The sequence below is a fragment of the Diabrotica undecimpunctata genome, unplaced genomic scaffold, assembly GCF_040954645.1.
Source record: "Diabrotica undecimpunctata isolate CICGRU unplaced genomic scaffold, icDiaUnde3 ctg00000843.1, whole genome shotgun sequence".
In the NCBI taxonomy this organism is placed as follows: Eukaryota; Metazoa; Arthropoda; class Insecta; order Coleoptera; family Chrysomelidae; genus Diabrotica; species Diabrotica undecimpunctata.
This window is the reverse complement of record NW_027313348.1, coordinates 1-20,598: the sequence shown is the minus strand read 5'-3', so window position 1 is coordinate 20,598 and position 20,598 is coordinate 1. Positions and strand designations below refer to the sequence as shown.

Genomic DNA, 20,598 nt, shown 5'->3' with positions numbered 1-20,598 from the left:
ATAACCCAAAAAGATATAACCATGAAAACTATAATAATCTGCACAGATAGCAGACAAGTGCTACTAACCTTGAATAGACCACGTGTCACATCAGGGTTAGTAATGGACTGTTACGACTCACTAACTCAAGCCTCGGATGCTCGTAGAGCATATCCTATGTGAATGCCCGTTACTCCACATAAGGACGACAGCTCCTTACACATTGGAGGATACACAATAGGTCAATTTTATTGTGGCCTTACTGCTGTGGAACTGCCCTCCCTACTCTACAGATACAGAACATATAAAAATACTTACCTAAACCTTTTTTCCTATACATTTCGTCATTGTAATACGTTTGATTGTATTCGCAGTTTTGAGCACTTCTACTGTAGTAATCGTTTTGGTAAGTTGTACTCGTCGGAACTTGTGGGTACGCGATGTTCTTCTCGTTAGCTACTACGTTAGGTACTGAATATACATCTACGTCCGGTACTACTGGCAAGTTATCCGTACTTTGATATGCATAATTGTAGTCTTCATTATAATTTTCTGTGGCACTGATAGCACCTAAAAATAGTACATGAAATAATAGGTTAATAGTTAATAGGAAAATCTATAGAGACGGTTTACTGTACTCGATTTCGAACTTACAACGGTCTTTAAATAGAACTGTTTACAGCAGAAAAATTATAAATATTCCGGAATATAGCGCGGTTGCTATTGCAGCATAAGAAAGCAAATAATTTGTTACTTACCAAATCGCATATAACCGTTATCTAACTGATTTTCCGCATAGTCGTCTGCGGAACTAGTTCTTTTCAATAGCCTATTTCTCTTTCCTTTAAGATTTGGATTGGGCGTGGGAAGTTTCCTTCCAGGAGTCATCGCTCTCGTCGGTTCCAAAGTCTGCGCGAGTCTCGCGATGATCCTAGAATTCTTGGTAGGCGTAGGAGGAAGACTGGCCCCACGGTGGGACAAGGATTCTGGGGTTTTGTATCCGTCCTCCTGGCTCTGCTGAGAGAACTGTCTCCAGGAAGTCTTTCTGTTGGGTACCTGGGGCATTCTTCTGCGACCAGTGGACATTGGTCTCAAGGGTTCGTCGTACAGGGAAAAGGAGTCTTAAAAATATAAAATAGTATTTACAGTTAACAATTGAAATATGGGAAAAATAATTTTTACTTGTACATTTACACCGATACTTATATAGAATTCTAATCTTGCAGCTTTTAAACAATGATTTATGATATGATGATATATAAATTATATAAAGAGGAAATTCCAAACTTCATTCTGAAATAATCTTTTTAAAATATAGTCTATCTGTCGTAATTTGATAAAATTTTATATTTCTAGGTGTGTGGGGAGAGTGGGCAGCTAAATTAAAACTGATAGTATAAACAGATATCCAACATACCACACCGATGTATAATCGATCAATCCCAAGGTCATGGGGGGACATTATGTTATTCAAACAGGTAAACTTCATACTAACATGGAATCCTACAGATCTACGTTTTTTTTATACACATGCTAAGGAAAGTCCTTGAGTGTATTTTAAAAGAGAGATTTTCTTAAATCCCACAATATAATCTTAAACTATCATTATTGGCATCCATAATAGGGATAACAAACTGGTAAATCTACCTCCTGTGCAATAAGGGATCTCACAACACAGGTCACAAAATCCACAAACGTCATCGAAATAGCTTTATTTTCTAGATGTACAAAAGATTTCTAATTAAGTCTGGCATGACAGACTGATCCACCAACAGGCTAAGAAATCAAAATGTAAATAAAGAATGCCAGAGAGATACAGACTTCTACTGGACCAGAATAAAGGAAGATATTGAAGCATCAGCGAAAGAGGAAATAGGAACAGAAATTTGTGTCAGTAGAAATCATTGGTTTGATGATGAATGAAGAATGCAACAAAAAATTAAGCCTACAAAAAGATGCTTACCCGATGAACTAGAACAACTATAGATAAATACCAGACAAAGAGAAGAGAAGAAAAGGGGATACACAAAAAAAACGAAATCACCTAAATAAGGAACTTAAATATATAAAAAACCTAAACAAAAAAAAATTCAGAGCATTCTATAAGAAAATTAACATCAACAGAAAATAATTTAAGGCAACCACAAGACCAATCAATGTTGAAGAATATCGAATAAAGAGACGAGAGGAAAAACAAAAACACAAACAGAAAACGCGGCAACAAATCAATAAAGAGTTCGAAGAAATGGAAAACCTTAATAGAGAACACGAATACAGAAAATTTTACAAACAGGTTAACACAAAAAGAAAAGTTTTCAAGCCACAAGCGAACCAAGTCAAGGCCCTAAACGGAATTCTTTTAAAACGAGAGAGTGGAAGTACTAGAAAGATGGCAGGAACATTTTTAGTACGCTACTTAATGGAGAAAGTAGAGCTGAAGGTAGATATGATATAGAAATAGAACAGCAGGATACTGAACTACCAACTTTGAAAGAAATAAACAAAGCAATTCAGTCTCTAGCCAGAAACAAGTCACCCGGAGCAGACAACCTACCCGCAGAAATATTTAAATGTGGCGGTCAAACATTTGTAACCCTCCTTCACAAACTACTAATACAGGTATGGCAAGAACGCGCGTTACCAGAAGATTGGAATACTGGAATTATATGCCCCATACACAAAAAAGGAAACGTTCTTGAATGTTCCAACTTTAGAGGGATTTCCCTTCTTAATACAGCATATAAAATTGTGTCCCTAATACTTAACGAACGACTGGCACGGTATACTGACAATATAAATAAGATCCTACCAAAGAGGCTTCTTGAAAAATAAATCTACCATTGATCACTTATCATCCATCAGACAAATATTAGAAAAAACGACGGAGTACGACATAGACTGCCATTACATCTTCGTAGACTTTAAGGCAGCGTACGATACTATTGACAGGCCCCAATTATATTCGGCGATGATCGAATTAGGAATACCAAAAGGATTGGTAGAATTAATTAAAATGACAATGATGAAAGTCGAATGTAAAGTGCGCGTACAAGGGGATGTTTCAAAAACCATTTAAAACCAACAGAGGACTGCGCCAGGGAGATGCGCTATCATGCACGCTGTTCAACCTAGCGTTAGAAAAAGTTATGAGAGATTCGGGAATAAACTTAAAAGGTACGATATATACCCGTAGTATACAAATAATGGCATACGCTGATGATATCGTCATATTTGGAAGAACCCAAAATGAAGCAGTGGAGGCTTTCACACGTATCAAAAATGCCACAGAAAACATTGGACTTCTGATTAACATCCAGAAAACTAAATATATGCCGGCCATATCAAGAATTCAACAAAATAACTTAGAGGTGCAACACGAAACGATAGAAATGGTAGAAGAATTCTGCTACTTAGGATCACTGGTAGACTACAAAAATAACACATCCAACGAGATAAAAAAAAAGAATATGCGTGGCTAACTGCTGTTATTTTGGCCTGGGCCCTCAACTAAGAGCGAGAAGTATGTCAATAGCAACTAAGTGCAAACTTTATAAAACAATAATACGCCCAGTGCTCACATTACGGATCGGAAACATGGGCAATGACGACCCGAGTTACTGCGAGTCTTTGAAAGAAAAGTATTCAGGACCATATATGGCGGAGTAAACGAACAGGGTCTGTGGAGAAGGCGATATAACTTTGAACTCTATAGACTTTTTGGTGATGCAAATATTGTGAAGACCATCAAAATAAACCCGCCTAAGGTGGGTGGGCCAAGTTATGCGGATGGATGAGAGTGATCCCACTAAAATAACTATGCTAAACAGGCCGGTCGGAAGAAGAAGAAGGGGGCGAAATAAACTCAGATATCTGGACGATGTACAGGAAGATCTAAAGGAGATTGGAGTGAGGGGCTGGAGAAGACAGACACTCGATAGGGAAGGAAGGAAGAATGTTTTGAAGCAGGCCAAGGCTCACGAAGGGCTGTAGCGCCAACTGATGATGAACCACAAGACAATGCAAAAGTCAGAATTGCGACCTATTAACAACAAGGAAATAATTATTGAATATATGGGTGGAATACTTTAACCAGGCACTTAATATAGGGGAAGAAGAAGAAAACCTGGAAGACGAAAGAGATGAGGTGAGGGGAACAGACGAGAGGAAGAGGAACCACCAACGATTCTTGAAGTTAAAGATGCAGTTAAAAAACTAGCCAAAAACAAATCACCGGGAATAGATAATCTCCCAGCTAAACTATATAAAAAAGGTGCCCATGATACCATAATGACATTACAACAGCTTATAAAAGAAATATGGACACAGAAATCCCTTCCCAATGATTTTGGAAAAAACACTGAAATATAGCATTGCTACGTATCACATATTTATAGACTACAACGCAGCCTACGACTCTGAGAATAGAAGAGAAATATTCAAAGCAATGAAAGAGCTAGGAATACCAAATCAGTTAGTAAATTTAACAAAACTAACTCTTGAAAAAGTTGAATGTAGAGTACGAATTTAGGAGGAACTGTCTAAAACCTTTTAAAACAAATAACGGGCTGCGCCAGGAAGACCCTCTCTCCTGTATACTGATCAATCTGGCTCCGGAAAAAGTAACACGTATGTCAGAAATCACAACCACTGGTTCAATATATAATAAATCAGTGCAAATCCTGGCCTGTGCTGATGATATCAATATTGTTGGAAGAACGGAAAACGCTGTACGAGAGGCGTATGTAGCATGTAAAGAATCAGCTACAAAAATGGAGTTAATAATAAACACCAACAAAACGAAGTATACGAAAATAAGCACGCAGCTACAAATACTATGACCACTTGTTATAGAAAACGACGTCATCGAAGCAGTGAACGAATTTGTATACCTGGAAGCGCTCCTTAACACTGAAAATAATACTACCGCAGAGATAAACTGCAGAATTTTCACAGCCAACAGATGCTATTTTGGGCTCAATCTCCTTCGTAAATCCACAATTATATCGAGAAATACAAAAATAAAACTCTACAAAACAATAATACGCCCAGTCCCAACATACGGTTCAGAGACCTGGACTCTAACAAAAAATATTGAAAACATGTTTGGATGTTTCGAAAAAAAAAGTATTAAGGCGAACATATGGAGCAGTGAATGACAATGGAATGTGGAAAAGACTGTAAAACTTCGAACTTTATAGAATATACCAGAAACCTGATATCGTAAAACATATTAAGAAGTCTGAGCTAAATAAGGCATGTAATGCGGATTGAACAAAATGATCCAGCTAGAAAAACGCTCCTTGATAGACCCATTGGTCAGAAAAGAAGAGAAAGAACTAGAACAAAGTTCCTTAATAACATCGATGAAGACATGAGAAATATTGAATATGTCCTTGGCGGAGAAAGGCGATGGATAGGGAGGACGACGAGAAATTCTTAAGGAGGCTAGGACCCACCTAGAGTTGTAGAGCCAGAATAATTATGATGATGATGACAAATTGATCAGGAAGTTAATTGTAATATATAAAAGTTATAAAATCATATTTTAGTGACAGAACTGTTAAAATTAAAATACACGATAACATCTCTACACTTCCTCAAGATTCCATATTAGCTCCTCTCTTGTATATCATATAAAATAACTACATTTCAATCCAAAATATCCCAGGCATCCGAATACCTCTACCTAACAAATTCACCGGATGCCAACAAAACGTATTTAATCATCTTCAGATACCCAATATTATTGAACAAATTCATACAAGCTGTGAAAAATCAATACTTCCTGGAGTTGGTGAGAGAAAGGTTCCCTTTCAGCCCAACAGCAACTTATTTGGGAGTCCTGTTTACCAGTTTTCTTAACATGGATGCTGATGTAAAGGTAACTTTAGGTAAAAAACAAAGCCCTAAGTCGATTTGCAAAAAATATTGGTAAAATACCCTCCATAACGTACTCGTATTGACGGTACAGCCATGTCGACAGTTTACAATATTTTGTAACACAAATATAATCGGGCAGTCTCACAGACTGAAATAAAACCAAATATTTGTAGGTTAAAATACGTGACAGAATAATTGTGAAATACAGGTAATAAATAGGTATTTAATCCCTACATGATGTTCAATTTTTGACGCAAAATCCAAAGAAGAAGAAGAAATAACTATTTATTTATTGTTTGTTATTTGCATATAGAAAAAAACTAACTTTTCGTGACAATCGTTTATATTTATATTGAATGGATCCTACAAACTGGATATTTACCTGAATTTTGTATATTCGGTACGGTAGGTAACTGCTTATTGGTAATATTTTGTAGAGCCGGTATGGAGGGTAGTTTCTTGGAAGATCTAGGTTTAGGGGGAAGGTACGGATCGTACCCTCCGCTATCCCATTGGCGATCCTCATCTTCCTGCCCAAAGCGTCCATCTTGCGAAGAATATGGCACCGTATCATAAAACTCGTCTACGCTTTTATTCTGCTGGAGAGATTGATACCTACAAATGTGTTACAGAACATTAAATTAATTAAGAATATATATATAAATATATATATATATATATATATATATATATATATATATATATACATAAAAGAGAGCTAAGATTATTATACTATTACAAGAATTATTATTAAACTCAACAGACTTGCGTCTCTTTTATGTCTTCTTCAGGGCTTCCGAGGTCTCAGTCTCCCGAGCCCCCATACACTACTGCACTGATCACTAACCAATGCATTACAGTAATGCATTTATCTTCTTTTCTAGTGAGTTGCTAATTTCGCCAATGATTTTTTCCTTATCCATGTTATCCTAGTCTCATATAAATCAACATCTTTTTTTTTTGTTTTTTAAAACATTTGGCTCTCGTTTCCTCAGGTAGCGCAATTCTCCGTGGCTTTGTGAGTTGTAGCTCTAGAACTGTAGGGTCTTCTGATATTACTGCTGCAATTGGTAACATTACTCTTAAGTGAGTCTTTCCTTATGTATCTATAGCTTCCCCCCTTGGCTTTGATGCAAAGCCACCAGGCTGGAATGCACGGACTTCTAACAGTACTGCCACAATTATACTAGTCTTGTGTTAATTAACACTATTTTTTTGTTTAATATGTATATATATATATATATATATATATATATATATAATATATATATATATATGTGTATATATATATATATATATGTATATATATATATATATACATCTTAAAAACAGGTTTTTTTAGCCTCTGTGTTTGAATTGATAAACAACACCGCATTAAGATGCCATTTCGATCTTTCAGTCTCATCAGATGCGGAGGCTAAATACAAAATCAAATACGAAGGACCATCAAATGTCTCCTGAATTCTACGCTTACTACTTTCGGTGAAAAACATTCAGGTGACATGAATATATACATATAATAGCGGAAAGTGTGGGTTCTTTTGTGTTTCATTTTTTAATAGTGAAAGTACAAGTTTAATAATATTTTAATACCTTAATGATAAGTGAACTTACCCTGGTACAGTGGTTGCAGTATAGACTGAATAATCATAGTTTGGATCATCATATAGGGTAGTTTGTCTCTCTAAACTGGGTCTTCGAGCTACAAAACAGTTGATAAATAAAGTGGAATTTTAACTAACCCAACCTAACTTAACAACTAAAAACTGTAGATATAGAGGAGAGATTATTTTTTAAAATAGAAATGTGTATCTAGGAAAATAAATTTGCAAAAGGGTGATAAAAGCGACAGAGTCTATCTATATGTGAATGTGAAAAGTGGCCAATAAAAAGGGCGAAGAAGAAAAATTAAAAGGTGAAGAAAAAAAATAATTTTGTAAGAGCGCAAAGACTTCGATGGTTAAGGTACGTGCAAAGATAATTAGGGATAAAATACCATAACAATTCTTCAGCTGGCGGCCAATATGAAAAAAGAAGAAAGAGTGCCCAAGAAAAAAGATGGTATAACGGTGTTGTTGGATCTAAGAGGTATTGGAGCACTTGACTGGAAAAGAAATAGCAAACACCAGAGATTAATTAATACGAAGAGATAGACATTAAAAGAATTTACGGAAGAAAGAGGACTGAAAATTTAAGAAAGAACAATTAATAATGAATTAGAATTATTACATGAAGGGGACCACATTATAAATCTTGTAAGAGTACAATAACTTCGATGGTTAAGTACGTGCAAAGGATAGATAGGGATAAAATGCCACAAAAATTCTTCAGCTGGCTGCCAATATGAAAAAAGGAGAAAGGGTGCCAAGAAAAAGATGGTATAACGGTGTTGTAGATGATGTAAGAGGTATTGGAGCACTTGACTGGAAAAAAATAGCAAACACCAGAGATTAATTAAAAAAAATAATAAACGTATATACCGAACCAGAAAATAAAAATTGTTTTTGTGGAAAAATGTAAAAATGTAATAATGTAATAGACAATCATAAATTATACAAAAGGACTTAAAATACTATTTCCAAATTTAATTAAATTTCAAAGCTAATAGTCATATAAATACTAATATTTATTATTTTGGACTTACCTTTGGAGTATTGTGAAACCAGAGCATCATTAGCATCTACATAATAGCCGGCGTCAAAACTATCACCGCTGGGATTGTAAACTGCACTTTCACAACTCAACCAAGTTTCATTACTAAAATATAAAAACAAATTAATTTAACAGGCAAGAAGACAAAAAAATATTTATTTATAAACCAAGATACGACCATGGTGCCATTTCACACTGGTCTTGGTTTTATCTTCACTGTTTTTTTTTAACTCTGCCTTTGACATCGTGCCTTAAGTTGCCTTTATCCCTACGTATCCTTTCAATAAACAGTAAAGGCCTGTGGCGCTAATGGGATTGAATCGGAAATGGTAAAGTCATACAGAGAAGACGGAAAGCAATGGCCTGTGGAACTTTATCGCAAAGCATGGTAAATAGACAGATATTAGTAGAATGGAAAAACAATCTGATTATCCCAATAAATAAAGACTGATCTATTTTAGAAAACTATTAAAAACGGTACAAAAATTACAAGAACAACGGCAGCAGTAGGAACAACAAGAACTGATAGAAGACGAAGAAGAAAATAAACTTAATAGACCTCTAATGCTAGAGGAGATTCGAATGGCAATCCAAATACAAAAAATAATAATGCGCCGGCAATAAAAAAGATACCAGCAGAACTATACAAGCAAGAAGAAAAATTTGACAAAACAGATTTGCTAGCTACTACAAGAAATATAAAGAAAAGAAAAATTCCCCAAACAATGGAGTTTTATGTTAACGCAATAACTAAAACGTTTGTTCTTAAAAAGTAATTAGACGGTTAATGGTAAGCATAAATAACATACAAACAAATCCAACTAGTTGGTTGCGTATCCTGACGCGCTATCTCAGAGTCGGTGAATATAACAACTGTTGAATTAGATAAAATAGAAGAAACAGAAATATACGAACAACACTAGCAAAATACACTAGGCTGCAGCATTTACGATAGATAGATCACGTGGTCCCGAGGTATGAAAACAGAATCCTAAGAAAATTACTAAACGCAAGAATTCAAAGAAACAAACTTGTTGGAAGACCAAAAAAGATATAGAAGGACGAAGTAGATAAGGATACCAAAAACCTCCCAAAAACATGTTCATAACAAAATAGCAGTAGATCAAGATGTTTGGAGAAGCTTATTAACGGAGACCAAGTCCAGACTTGAGCTGTAGGGATATTGGATGGGTGGATAAAGACTGACCAAACGAATGACAATATACACATAATTAAAAACGCGGATCTAATGAGAAAAACCAAAAATTTTACTACAAAGATAGTAGAAGCCAAATTAACAAAGAAAAGAAAAAAAGAATATATAGGATGAATTGTGCAAAAAATAAAAAAAGGCAATCAAAGGTAATTGACAGACGAAAGATGTTTTAACGATGTGATGAATGACTTAAAAAGGACGAAGACGACGATAATAAAGAGGAATGTCTGATAAGCTAACAAAAAAATAAATAAAGGAATTATACATAAAGAAATAGATACTGTATGTTCTTTAAATATACACCCTTAGGACTAATGCCAAGAAGCCCGTGGATCGATAATTAAGTGGTTGGATAAGGAAAAATCCATCTGAGAAAACATAAGTATTAATAATAGACAATGTTTCAATAAATTAACAAAAAAGTTAAGATTGTTGAGTAGTACCTATAACAGAGTTAGTTCCAGAGGTCCAAAAGCGTAAAAATACGTGCGATCAAAATTCTGTACAAAAACCGCTATACCATTATAAGAAAGTCATGGACAATATTACGGAGAACTCGCAGCAAAGAAGACCAAAGCCATAATTTAAAGGGTGAACGGAAAAGACAAAGGATGGAACTCCTATATGCTATAGGGGTACAACTGACATCAAAGAAATAAGTCAAATATCTGGAAGTGACACTACACCCATATTGCGGATGAAGGAAGCATATACGGATGGTAGCTGGTAGCCCAGAAGGCAGCAAAGAGTGCGGCTGCGATGGGGAGACGCGCTATCTCAGAGTTTTTTCTTCTACGGCACTACAGCCCAAATTTATTCTTGGTCTCCTTTACTTTTTCCTCCACCCTTGCTTGTCTGTGGCTGATCTTTTGCATACATGGACTACCAAAAGAGCTTGTGCGTCGCAGTTTATTGTGGCTTCCCCAGCGCTTTCTTGGCTTTTCAACCGGTTTTTTTCCCTGCATTCAGTGTTTTTTTTTTTTTATAGGCTATTCTCTCCTATTTTTATCACATGTCCGGCCTAACATTGGGAGAACCCTAATCAGAAAGGAGGAGGGCCTTACACGGTGTTGTGAATTTAATCATCCTTTATGCTGCACCAGTCTGAAGTGAGGCGATAGAAATACCGACCTACAAAGGGCTCATAATACGAGTAGACAGAACAAGTCTGTTACCAGTAGCATAGTAGAAAGGAAACATGTCTATGAGAGAAGAGAATATTTGACAGTAGCCATAAAAAAAGAAGAAAGAGAAAGATCAATAGAAAGATGGCAAGGAGATTGTAACAACACGGAAGATGTTGCTCAATGGACTGGGTGGACTGTGGTCATAGGCGACTGGATTACTTCCTAAAGCAAGTGCTCACAGGACATGTTTTAGAATATATCTTCATAGACTCAGAGAGACAGATACAGATAAATGCCTATACTGTGAATACTCTGACACTGTTGCTCGTACAATGCTGGAGTGTAGTAGATTGATAGTGGAGAGAAACAGAATGTACAGAGAAATAGGTATGAACCATGTTACTGTTAGAAAGATTATTGTATAAATGACGAGAAGTAAGGAGGCATGGAATATTGTACATAATTACATTCGAACAGTAATAAAAAAGAAATAAAAAGAAGAAAAAAACACCAGCCGGACCAAAGACAGAGATAAGATACAGATACGGGAAGGTAGGGCTCAGAAAGTGTCGTCAGCCTTACAGATTCCAGCCAAGTAAGAGAGGGTGGTTTTCGTTTTTAGGCAGGATAACGGCTCGGATGCAGGTACTCATCTACCCTGCATCCAACACACGTCAGTCATTCCTAGTGATGGGTTAACCTGGAACAGTTTTTAGAACTTTACCAGAGAGAAAAAAAGTTTGACCACCTCATTTGCAAAAGGACGGTAATTTATTAGAAGCAGAACAATTAAGAGCTACTAAGTTACCTTTTAGTTATGGAAGAATAATCTATAAAACCCGAGTAAGAAAGCTCCAGTTGTCTCCATTAACTCATATACGAGAAAAAGAAGATACCATGTATACTTATAGAATTCCTAGGGAGGTTTTTGGGGAACATTAAACTTCTATACTATTAACAAAGATATTAGACTAAGAGGTCATAACTATAAATTAAAAAAGTAGTCTTTTAAAACTACTTGTAAGGCAAAACTTTTTGGTTAACCGAGTTTTTGATAAATGGAACAGTTTAAAGGACGGCATAGTAGATGCCAATAGTTTAAATAGTTTTAAAAACAAGTTTGATAAACACTAATGGGATATTTTACCTAATCTTATATTAACTTTGTATAATGTTTGTATTTTTTTTTTAAACTTAAAACTTTAAAAATGTAAGGATATATTTTATAAATGTTTTCTCCTCGTTAGAATTTTTCTACGAACTAATTCTTTTGGAGTTTATTTTTATATTATATTTTTATTTTGATAGAAAATTTGATTTATATTATATTACTATATTATTTCTCTCCTCTCCTCTTCCCCCTTTCTCTCTCTCTCTTAATCTCGGAGAGGAGAGGATGGAATTGTAATAGAAGCTATCGTAAATTAGATTTGCCTTTAAGATGGTTAATTGGGACAACAAAGGAGTAACAATAGACGGCAAAACGCTTAACCATGTCCGTTTTGCAAATGACATTGTACTTATCACAGATAATTGAGAAGAAACCACATATACGTTAAATGAATTGGAATGGCAAGTTCGAAAATATGGTCCTCAATAACCATTTACCTATTCGATAAAAAGTGGTAGAACTGCTGGAGAAATATACGTATTTGGGTCATGAAATAAGAATCAGCAGGGATAACTAAACATGCGAAATCCAAAGATTAATTACTTTAGCCTGAGCAGCCTTTGGGAAACTGCGAGACACACTTAGGGCCAACATACTAATTAGCTACAAAAGAAAAGTATTTGACCAATGCGTATTACCAGTCATTACCTATGAGGTGGAAACCATGACTCTAACCAAGACGTTGTGGAACCGAATAAGAAACGAATATCTGCGAAGAAGGACGAGTACTACTGATGTTTTAGAACGAATGGCGGAACTGAAATGGAACTGAGCAGAGCATGTAACGAGAATGCACGACTCACGATGGACGAGCAAATTACAAATTGGAGGCCAAGAGCAGACAAACGTAGTAGAACTAGACCACTCACACGTTGGTCTGTGTACTTTGGGACACAAAGCTTATTTTTTGGCTTGATATCATTGTATAATAATAATAAAAAATACACATACCCACTAACAGTCATAAATCCAAAAGAAAAACATATGATAATTTAAATAGGAAATTTCTAACGCTAGAGTATGATTCTAGTATTTTTCATCAAAGCAAAAAGCGTGACATTCTCGGAAAAAAGCTTATGAAATAGCGAGCAATGACCTGTTTTAAAACTCGCTGCTGATTATAGGAAATTACGCTGAAACTTTTTAAATAATTACCAAAGTGTAATATTCATTTCACCGCAGGGTGATATTAGTGGTGAAAATTAACTCCAGCGCATAATTTAAGATCGCGATACACAACTTGGTAATTTAGTAGTCTTAGATTTTACTGTAAAATATTTTTGTGCACGAAGATACTTTTTAACTATTTTTATTTTAAGTGTATGCAGCAATATCCTTAGCGATATATTTTAGTGATACAAAAATGTGTTAGTAAGTAGAAAAAAATAGCTACTAACTGTATACACATATCAAAAATGTCTGAGGAACACCATTAATATTCGACTTTTTTAAATAAAAACCTAATTTTTTGTTAAAACATACTATTTTATTTGAAAAAAAAATTAATCTGTCAATTGCACTGTTTTATTAACCTTTCATTAGACGCTGTTGGCTAGGAGACCGGTGGCAGCGCTGCCAGGCCTAAAATAATATTTCCCCAAATTGTGTTTGAAAAAGTTGCCACATTTTGAACAGAATTTTACAGATTTATATATTTCAGTTATTAACAAATCTTCTCCTACATGCATGCAACTTGTGTTGCGCTATGGTTACCGATATTATATCCAGCCGAGTTTTCAACGCTTCTTGTTTGTTTCGAGCTTTTGTCATATGGCGTATATTAATATTATACACGGATTGTATGACATATGACAGAAGTTCTAAACAAATGAGAAGTGTTGTAAATTCCTATTGGTGATACTAACAGGCATAGTAATTGTTTTTGACATTATTAACAGTATGACAGTTATTATATATAATTACAGGAAATGGCAAATACCAATGGCTCACGACTCTATTAAAAACACCATTAAAAATCAAAAAGCTACAATAATTAATTTAAGGGAGCACGAATAGCACTGTGTACAATACTCAGATATCTGGCATTGAAATTTAATTTTAAAAGTATACATGCCCCATGAGGAATTCACAGATGAAAGTCGGGGAACCCCGGACCTACACAGGTGATTCATAATGATGAGAGTGTCATAGCGTTACTTTGTGCCCTCCAATTGTGAAAACTGGCAGGACCCTGGTCTACCTGGCCTTTCGGCATACGACCCTTAGTGACTCCACTGCCCCTACGAGTCCGACACCAAAATGAAGGTGGCGCGTTGCATACACATCGCAGGCTCCACCTCCCCCGTAGTACCTATGTTGCGATTACCTCACCTATCCGTTATCCCCTCCCACGGGCGGACAGGTGACGCAGGCAGAGGAATTTGCACCTCACATGAGACAGGTCGCCGCCAAGGATCTCTCCTCTATCACTCTTAAATCTCCAGGCGGGTACGTGCCGAGACACCGACACCCCTATTGGTGGTGTAAGGCCAAAAGAGGTGTGTACGGGCCCAGCTCGTGCAACCTCGCCTGGTTCTCTTGGAATGAGAGTAGAGTAGTCCCACGAGAGTCTCGTCTCGGATACTAGGAGTGTAGACCGGTGACCGTGACGCCTAAGCGCCTCGAGTGCGTTTCTACAGACCCGAGACCTCAAGCGACGGACGGCTCTCCACCTCTCGATTCCTACCCATTAGTCGCCTAATGCCGAACGGAGAGATGTCAGGGAAACCCAGGGAATATCATTGTTCGCGGTAGCGCCAAGTCATCAAACTCTATTGAGTGTGGCGTATATGTGGAATCAGTCATTGTGATCTTATCTTGTCCTTGTAGTACATTTAATATTCACATAATTACTGGACTTTCAAAAATAACTATTTTTTACTAAATTAATAACATATTTTAGCCAGTTTGATGTCCCCAAATATTAGACATTTTAAAAAGAGTTTTTCCCCAGTCCTCAAAGATTCTCATTTTCCCCAGTTCTGAGGAAAAATCCCCAGAACTACGCGCTATCTCAGAGTCAATGAAGGTCAATCATTCTAAAGCCAATCGGAAGCTTTCGAGTTTCTCCGGCTTTGTACCTTCTTTTGATAGGTACATTTATCGACTGTAGTGTTGATGCTCGAACTGTAAGTTTGTAATTTGTAAAACCGAACTTTTTTCCGAAGTAAGCCGAAGAATTTTGTGACTTGTAAGTAATTGTTTAATAATTAAACTTTATTTTTCAGATATTATGGATTACGAAAAAGAGCAAAAGATTGTAAGAACTTTTTGAAGAAGGTTCGACGGGTGATGAAGAGAAGTAGGGAGAAGAGGATCCTGTAGAAATAAATTTGGAGGAAAGCGATACGGAACAGGAAAATGAGAACTTAGATAATGAGACAGATTTTGCCATTGGTCTATATTTTTTGCCCAAAGATAACAAAACAAAATGCGCTAAGCATATTGCCCCTAAGAACGTCAGAACTCGAAGTGAAAATATTGTTCTGCAGTTTCGGCAAACATTGATGAAATTCGTGCCCTTTTATGTCTTATATCTTGCAAGTGTCAGTAAGTCCCCTTAATACAACAGACTTGTGGAAAATAAACGGCACTGGTATTCCAACTGATAATGAGCATCACGAGATTCAGAAATTTACTAAGGTACATGCGAACTGATGCCATTAATACAGGCTTGATAGAGTTCGTTAGGATAAATTAGCGCCAATAAGAGATCTTATTACCAAGTGGAACGGAAATCAGAAAAAATGTTTCTTTCATTCGCAATACGTAACCGTGGATAAAAAGTTGGAGGCTTTTAGAGGACGGGCTCGCTCCGCCAGTACGCCACACGTTGGCAAAAACCAAGTGGTTGGTCCATACTATCTAGACACTAGTACCAAGGCAGTGGCGGAACGGGCCTGTCACCATCTCTACGGATCTAAGAGAAATGTTACCACCGACAGCGCTGATCTTGGTATGAGCTTGAAGAAAACTGGTTTAACCCTCTTGGGAACTGTTATGTATGGTTTTCATGTACGGATATACTTGGCAACGTTGCACTTGGCAAACAGAACCTTAAGTGACAGCAGTGACATGACAACCACACATGACAATAGATTTAGGTCATGGACTACATGTGAACTGAATTAAGGTTAAGTTATACAATTCTTATAAAGCTTAATAAATTAATAAAACCTATCGTAAGTAGCTTTATGTTATGTCCAACAGTCCTAAAGAGGAATACATTACAGGAACAATAAAAGTAAATAGAAGAGAACTTCCTGCATATTTCTCTTACAATCAAGGATGACTTATTGGCTCTAGTACATTTGGGTTTGGTTTAAAAGGAACATTAGTGTCATATAAACAAAAAAAACAAAAACGTTGTGTTGTATTCCACTATGCACCATCGGGACGACGTTGATTTAGAAAAACGGATCTCATATTAGCATAAAACAGCACAAAAATGGGTGTTGATACCGTTGTTAAATTATGCGCACAATATGATGTAGCACGTTGTAGTAGAACACGGCCTATGGTCGTTTTGTACATCCTTTTAAATGTTACAGCAATAAATTTCTTTGGTATTTACAATTTTAACATTCCAAATTCCACAAAGACCCGACAAAAAGTTTTGACAAATTTAGCATTTCGCCTTATGTACAACCACCAGAAAAATCGAAGCCAAAATGTCTATATACCCAAGACAATAAGGATTCGACTAAAGGAGATCTGTCATTTGGATGAAGATGTACTGACTTTGGATGGAAAAAGAATCAAAAAACGAAATAATTTTATTCGATTTGTAAAAAGTATCTTTGTTTGGAACATGTAAATCCAATTTGGAATGACTGTAACAATATTCCGGCTTAATTTTATTACGTTTTTTGTAATCTCTTATATTTTTATGTAAGTCTTAGTAAGTGAAATAATGTTATATTTTTTTTAAGATAGTTCTTTAAGACTGATATGTTATACTCTAATTTTAAATTAATTATAATTTGTTTAGTAACAAAAGATGAAAATAAAATTTAGAATAAAATCAGATAAAAAGTGTTTAGCTACTTTAGTTTGTGCTTACCTCGAATAATTAGATCTATTTAATTTTCTGTTGTGCGGTCTGCTATTGTAAAAGAGTGGTTCGGCGTCGGTACTGTTTTCCTGGAACTGGTTATTGGAATTTTGGCCATGTTGATTACTTTTGTAGGTACCGTAGGGATCTGTAGTGGAAGGATGCTGCTAAAACAAAAATATGCAATATTTGAAGCTACATCAAGACTGCTTATACAGTTAATTAAAATTAAAATTATAGAATAGAAACCATTTAACTTTTTATGTGACAAATAAAAAAAATACAACTGTATCTTTTGGAGGATATACAAAAAAGCTAAGTTTCCCTCTGCTCATTGTAGTGATGGGAAAAACCTACCGGTTTTAACCGAAAACCGGTTTTTTTACTTCGCAATAACCGGTTTTATCGGTTGTTTTTTTGTCCCGGTTATAACCGGTTTTTTATTTTTAAAGTAAAAACCGGTTATTAGGTTTTTACGGTAATTAGGATTAGGTTAGGGATTATTTTGGATCCCAATCATAATTATTATTCTCAAGTAATTATTCCAAACAAAACCATACTTCAAATTTTATTTTATTTTATAAATACAGAAGCAAACTGAAAGTGTAAACTTATAACCTATTGGATTAAAAAAACCGAAAACCGGTTTTTGTAAAAACCGGTTTTTTGGCCGGTTATAACTGTCAGGTTAAACCGTTAGCAAAAAAACCGGTATAACCGAAAACCGGTGTTTTGTCAAAAACCGCCATCCCTAGCTCATTGTTGACTCAACTTTTTGGTGGAGGTACAACCGCTCGTTTAACCGTAACGTATAGGCCATATTGAAACCGTGTGACCAAAAGAAATTAAGAGACCAAAAAAATAACCAGGAAATAAAGAATATGCCTCTTGACATTCGCAGTTTGGCAAAAAGAACAAACACGCCTTATGTTGTCAGCCAAACGTTTAGGTGGTCTTCCTCTACTACGTTTGTCTGCTCTTAGCCTCCAATTTGTAATTTTGCTCGTCCATCTTAAGTCTTGAATTCTCGCTGCACGGTATGCCCAGTTCCATTTTAGTTTTAGTTCCGCTATGCATTCCACAACATCAACAATACTCGTCCTTCTTCGCAGATCTTCGTTTCTTATTCGGTCCTTCAACGTCACCCCCACCATAGACTGTTCTATTAGTCTCTGTACCACTCTAAATATTGAAAATACTTAAAGAAATTATTAGGAAAAGATTAATGGAATATGAAAACAAAGTTATCGGAGAATACCAGTGAGGATTTAGACCAGGAAGAATAAATACTGATCAAATAAGTACAGTGCACAGATTCTAAATATGCCGATGGGAGATGGCTTCTATGCGTTGTATTATAGTTGGTGTATGAGAGAAAAAGTTTTCGAAGTAATGAAATAACAAATTTTATATTATTATTTGTTATTTCATTATTTTGAAAACTTTCTCTCATACATCGACTATAATACAGCGCATAGAAGCCATCTCCCACCGGCACATTTGGAATCTGTGCAATGTATATTAATATTAATTTTATAAATTAATGCTACATGCGAAACATAAAATGACATGCTATTTATTGATTTTAAATAGGTATTCGAATGATAAACTAAAGGATGCTGTATGAGACTCTTAGAACACTAGAGAAATAAATTAGAGAGAGAAATAAATTAGAGAAAGAAATGGTCGATTTCGTTCCTTGTGTTCTTATCAGGACTTTCCCATGTACATCTTTTGTTGTTTTCTTTTTAAAAAAAGCTGTTAATTTGATAGCGAATGTTTGCCAACAGAAAAGTTAACAGTTGTTTGCCTCTATTGTTTATGCCTTCGCTTTCAAAAGTTTTCAATATTGATTCAAAGGGGTCTTCCTTAGTGCCAATTTTGGCGTTTTTCCTTGATTGCAGAGGTTATTTGATCGTAGAATATTTGGACTTCTTCGTCTAGATGTCCTGTAGTAGGGGCGTACACTTGAACGATCTTTAGCATATATCTTGCGTTTTTTTGATATTTAAGTAGATCACCTTTATTGAGATTTGGTTTAATGACCAATTTTTTTTGTGAATAAAGAAACCGATGCCTTCGACTGTCAATTCTTCTTCTGTATTGGTACCATAAATAGCCTGATAAAAGTGTGTTAAAACTCTCTCCCGTTATTCTTGAGAATAGTAAGAATTTGTATACTTGGAGTAACTATAACGAACATGGAAAAATAAGGAAAACCAAATTCAATACTAAAAGCAAAAAATGTGTCAAGAACAGCTAAGCTGCGAGTCTACGAGACAGTAATCAGACCCACAGTGAAACCAGCCAGTGAAACGTGGATTATGAAACCGCAGGAAGAAAGAAAGTAGAGATCTGGCAAAGGAAGGTGCTCAGAAAAATCTTCGGAGGAATACAGAAGACAAAAAGTATTTGGAGAAGATGAACAAATAAAGAAATAATCAGGATGTATACAAAACGAACAGTTATTCAAAATACTCAAGGAGCAAGAAATGAGGAACAAAAGAAGACGACGTCCAAGGAAGAAATGGTTGAAAGCAGTAAATCAAGACTTATTAGAATTTTAGCTTGAGAATTTCTTTTTTTCTTCCCTTCCTTTTATTCTATTAGGGTGTCGGATAAAGCGTAAGAATTTGAAGAAAAAAAAGGAAACAGAAAAAATGGAGGGAAATAACCAAGTTTTTGGAAGCCAGTGGCCTAGCCTGAAGCGCTGTTGTATATATGTATATATATATATATATATATATATATATATATATATATATATATATATATATATATATGTATATATATATATATATATATATATATATATACAGTGTCAATTTTAAAATTTACAATGGGCTATATCTCACGAACAAAATGCTTAAATCCATTTTTAGGATAGTAAGGGGGAACTAAAATAACATAAAAGATAACTTACCCTCGTCAACCCCCTAGGCCCCACCTACCACAACCAAAAAAGTTTAAATTGCATGATGTGGGCGAGTTCTCTTTCATGTCATTTTAGTTCCCCCTTACTATCCTAGAAACGGTTTCAAGCATTTTTCGATATCAGCTTGTGTTCGTGAGATATAGCCATAGTAAGTTTTAAAATTGACACACTGTATATGTGTATACTATCTGAATATCTGTAAAATCCAAATTCTCGTCCAAAATTAAAATGGAACTTAACATAATTTAAACCAGGTACGTAAATGTGAAAAGCAGCCTTACAAATGAAACATTTTACATAAACCCTTGACTGACCACACTACATTCAGCTCGACTGTAAACCAGTGCTCTAATAAATGCGAATTTCCTGTTAACCACGGCAAGCGAATTGACTTTCTGAAAGCTCTAAAAATGTACTCGGCAGCTAGTTATTGGCGATTTGTAAATATCGCCTGGTTTTTCGCGTACACGAAATTTGTGACGATAAAGTTAGCAAGCAGTGGAGAATAATATTAAATATTACTTTATGAAATGTCGCAATTGTATTCAGTAATTTTAGTCGAAAATAAACTCTGAGATAGCGCGT

The 20,598-nt window shown here is 35.5% G+C and overlaps 1 protein-coding gene across 1 annotated transcript; it reads right to left on the bottom strand.

Moving 5' to 3' along the window:
- Positions 1 to 297: 297 nt before the first annotated feature.
- Positions 298 to 17,245, bottom strand: LOC140431898 (uncharacterized; the record flags this gene model as incomplete). The annotated part of the gene is made up of 6 exons (XM_072519768.1): positions 298 to 549; positions 738 to 1,100; positions 6,242 to 6,474; positions 7,474 to 7,561; positions 8,504 to 8,616; positions 17,088 to 17,245. Coding segments are annotated over 6 exons (1,207 nt in total), but the record flags the coding sequence as incomplete, so codon positions are not given.
- Positions 17,246 to 20,598: the final 3,353 nt, after the last annotated feature.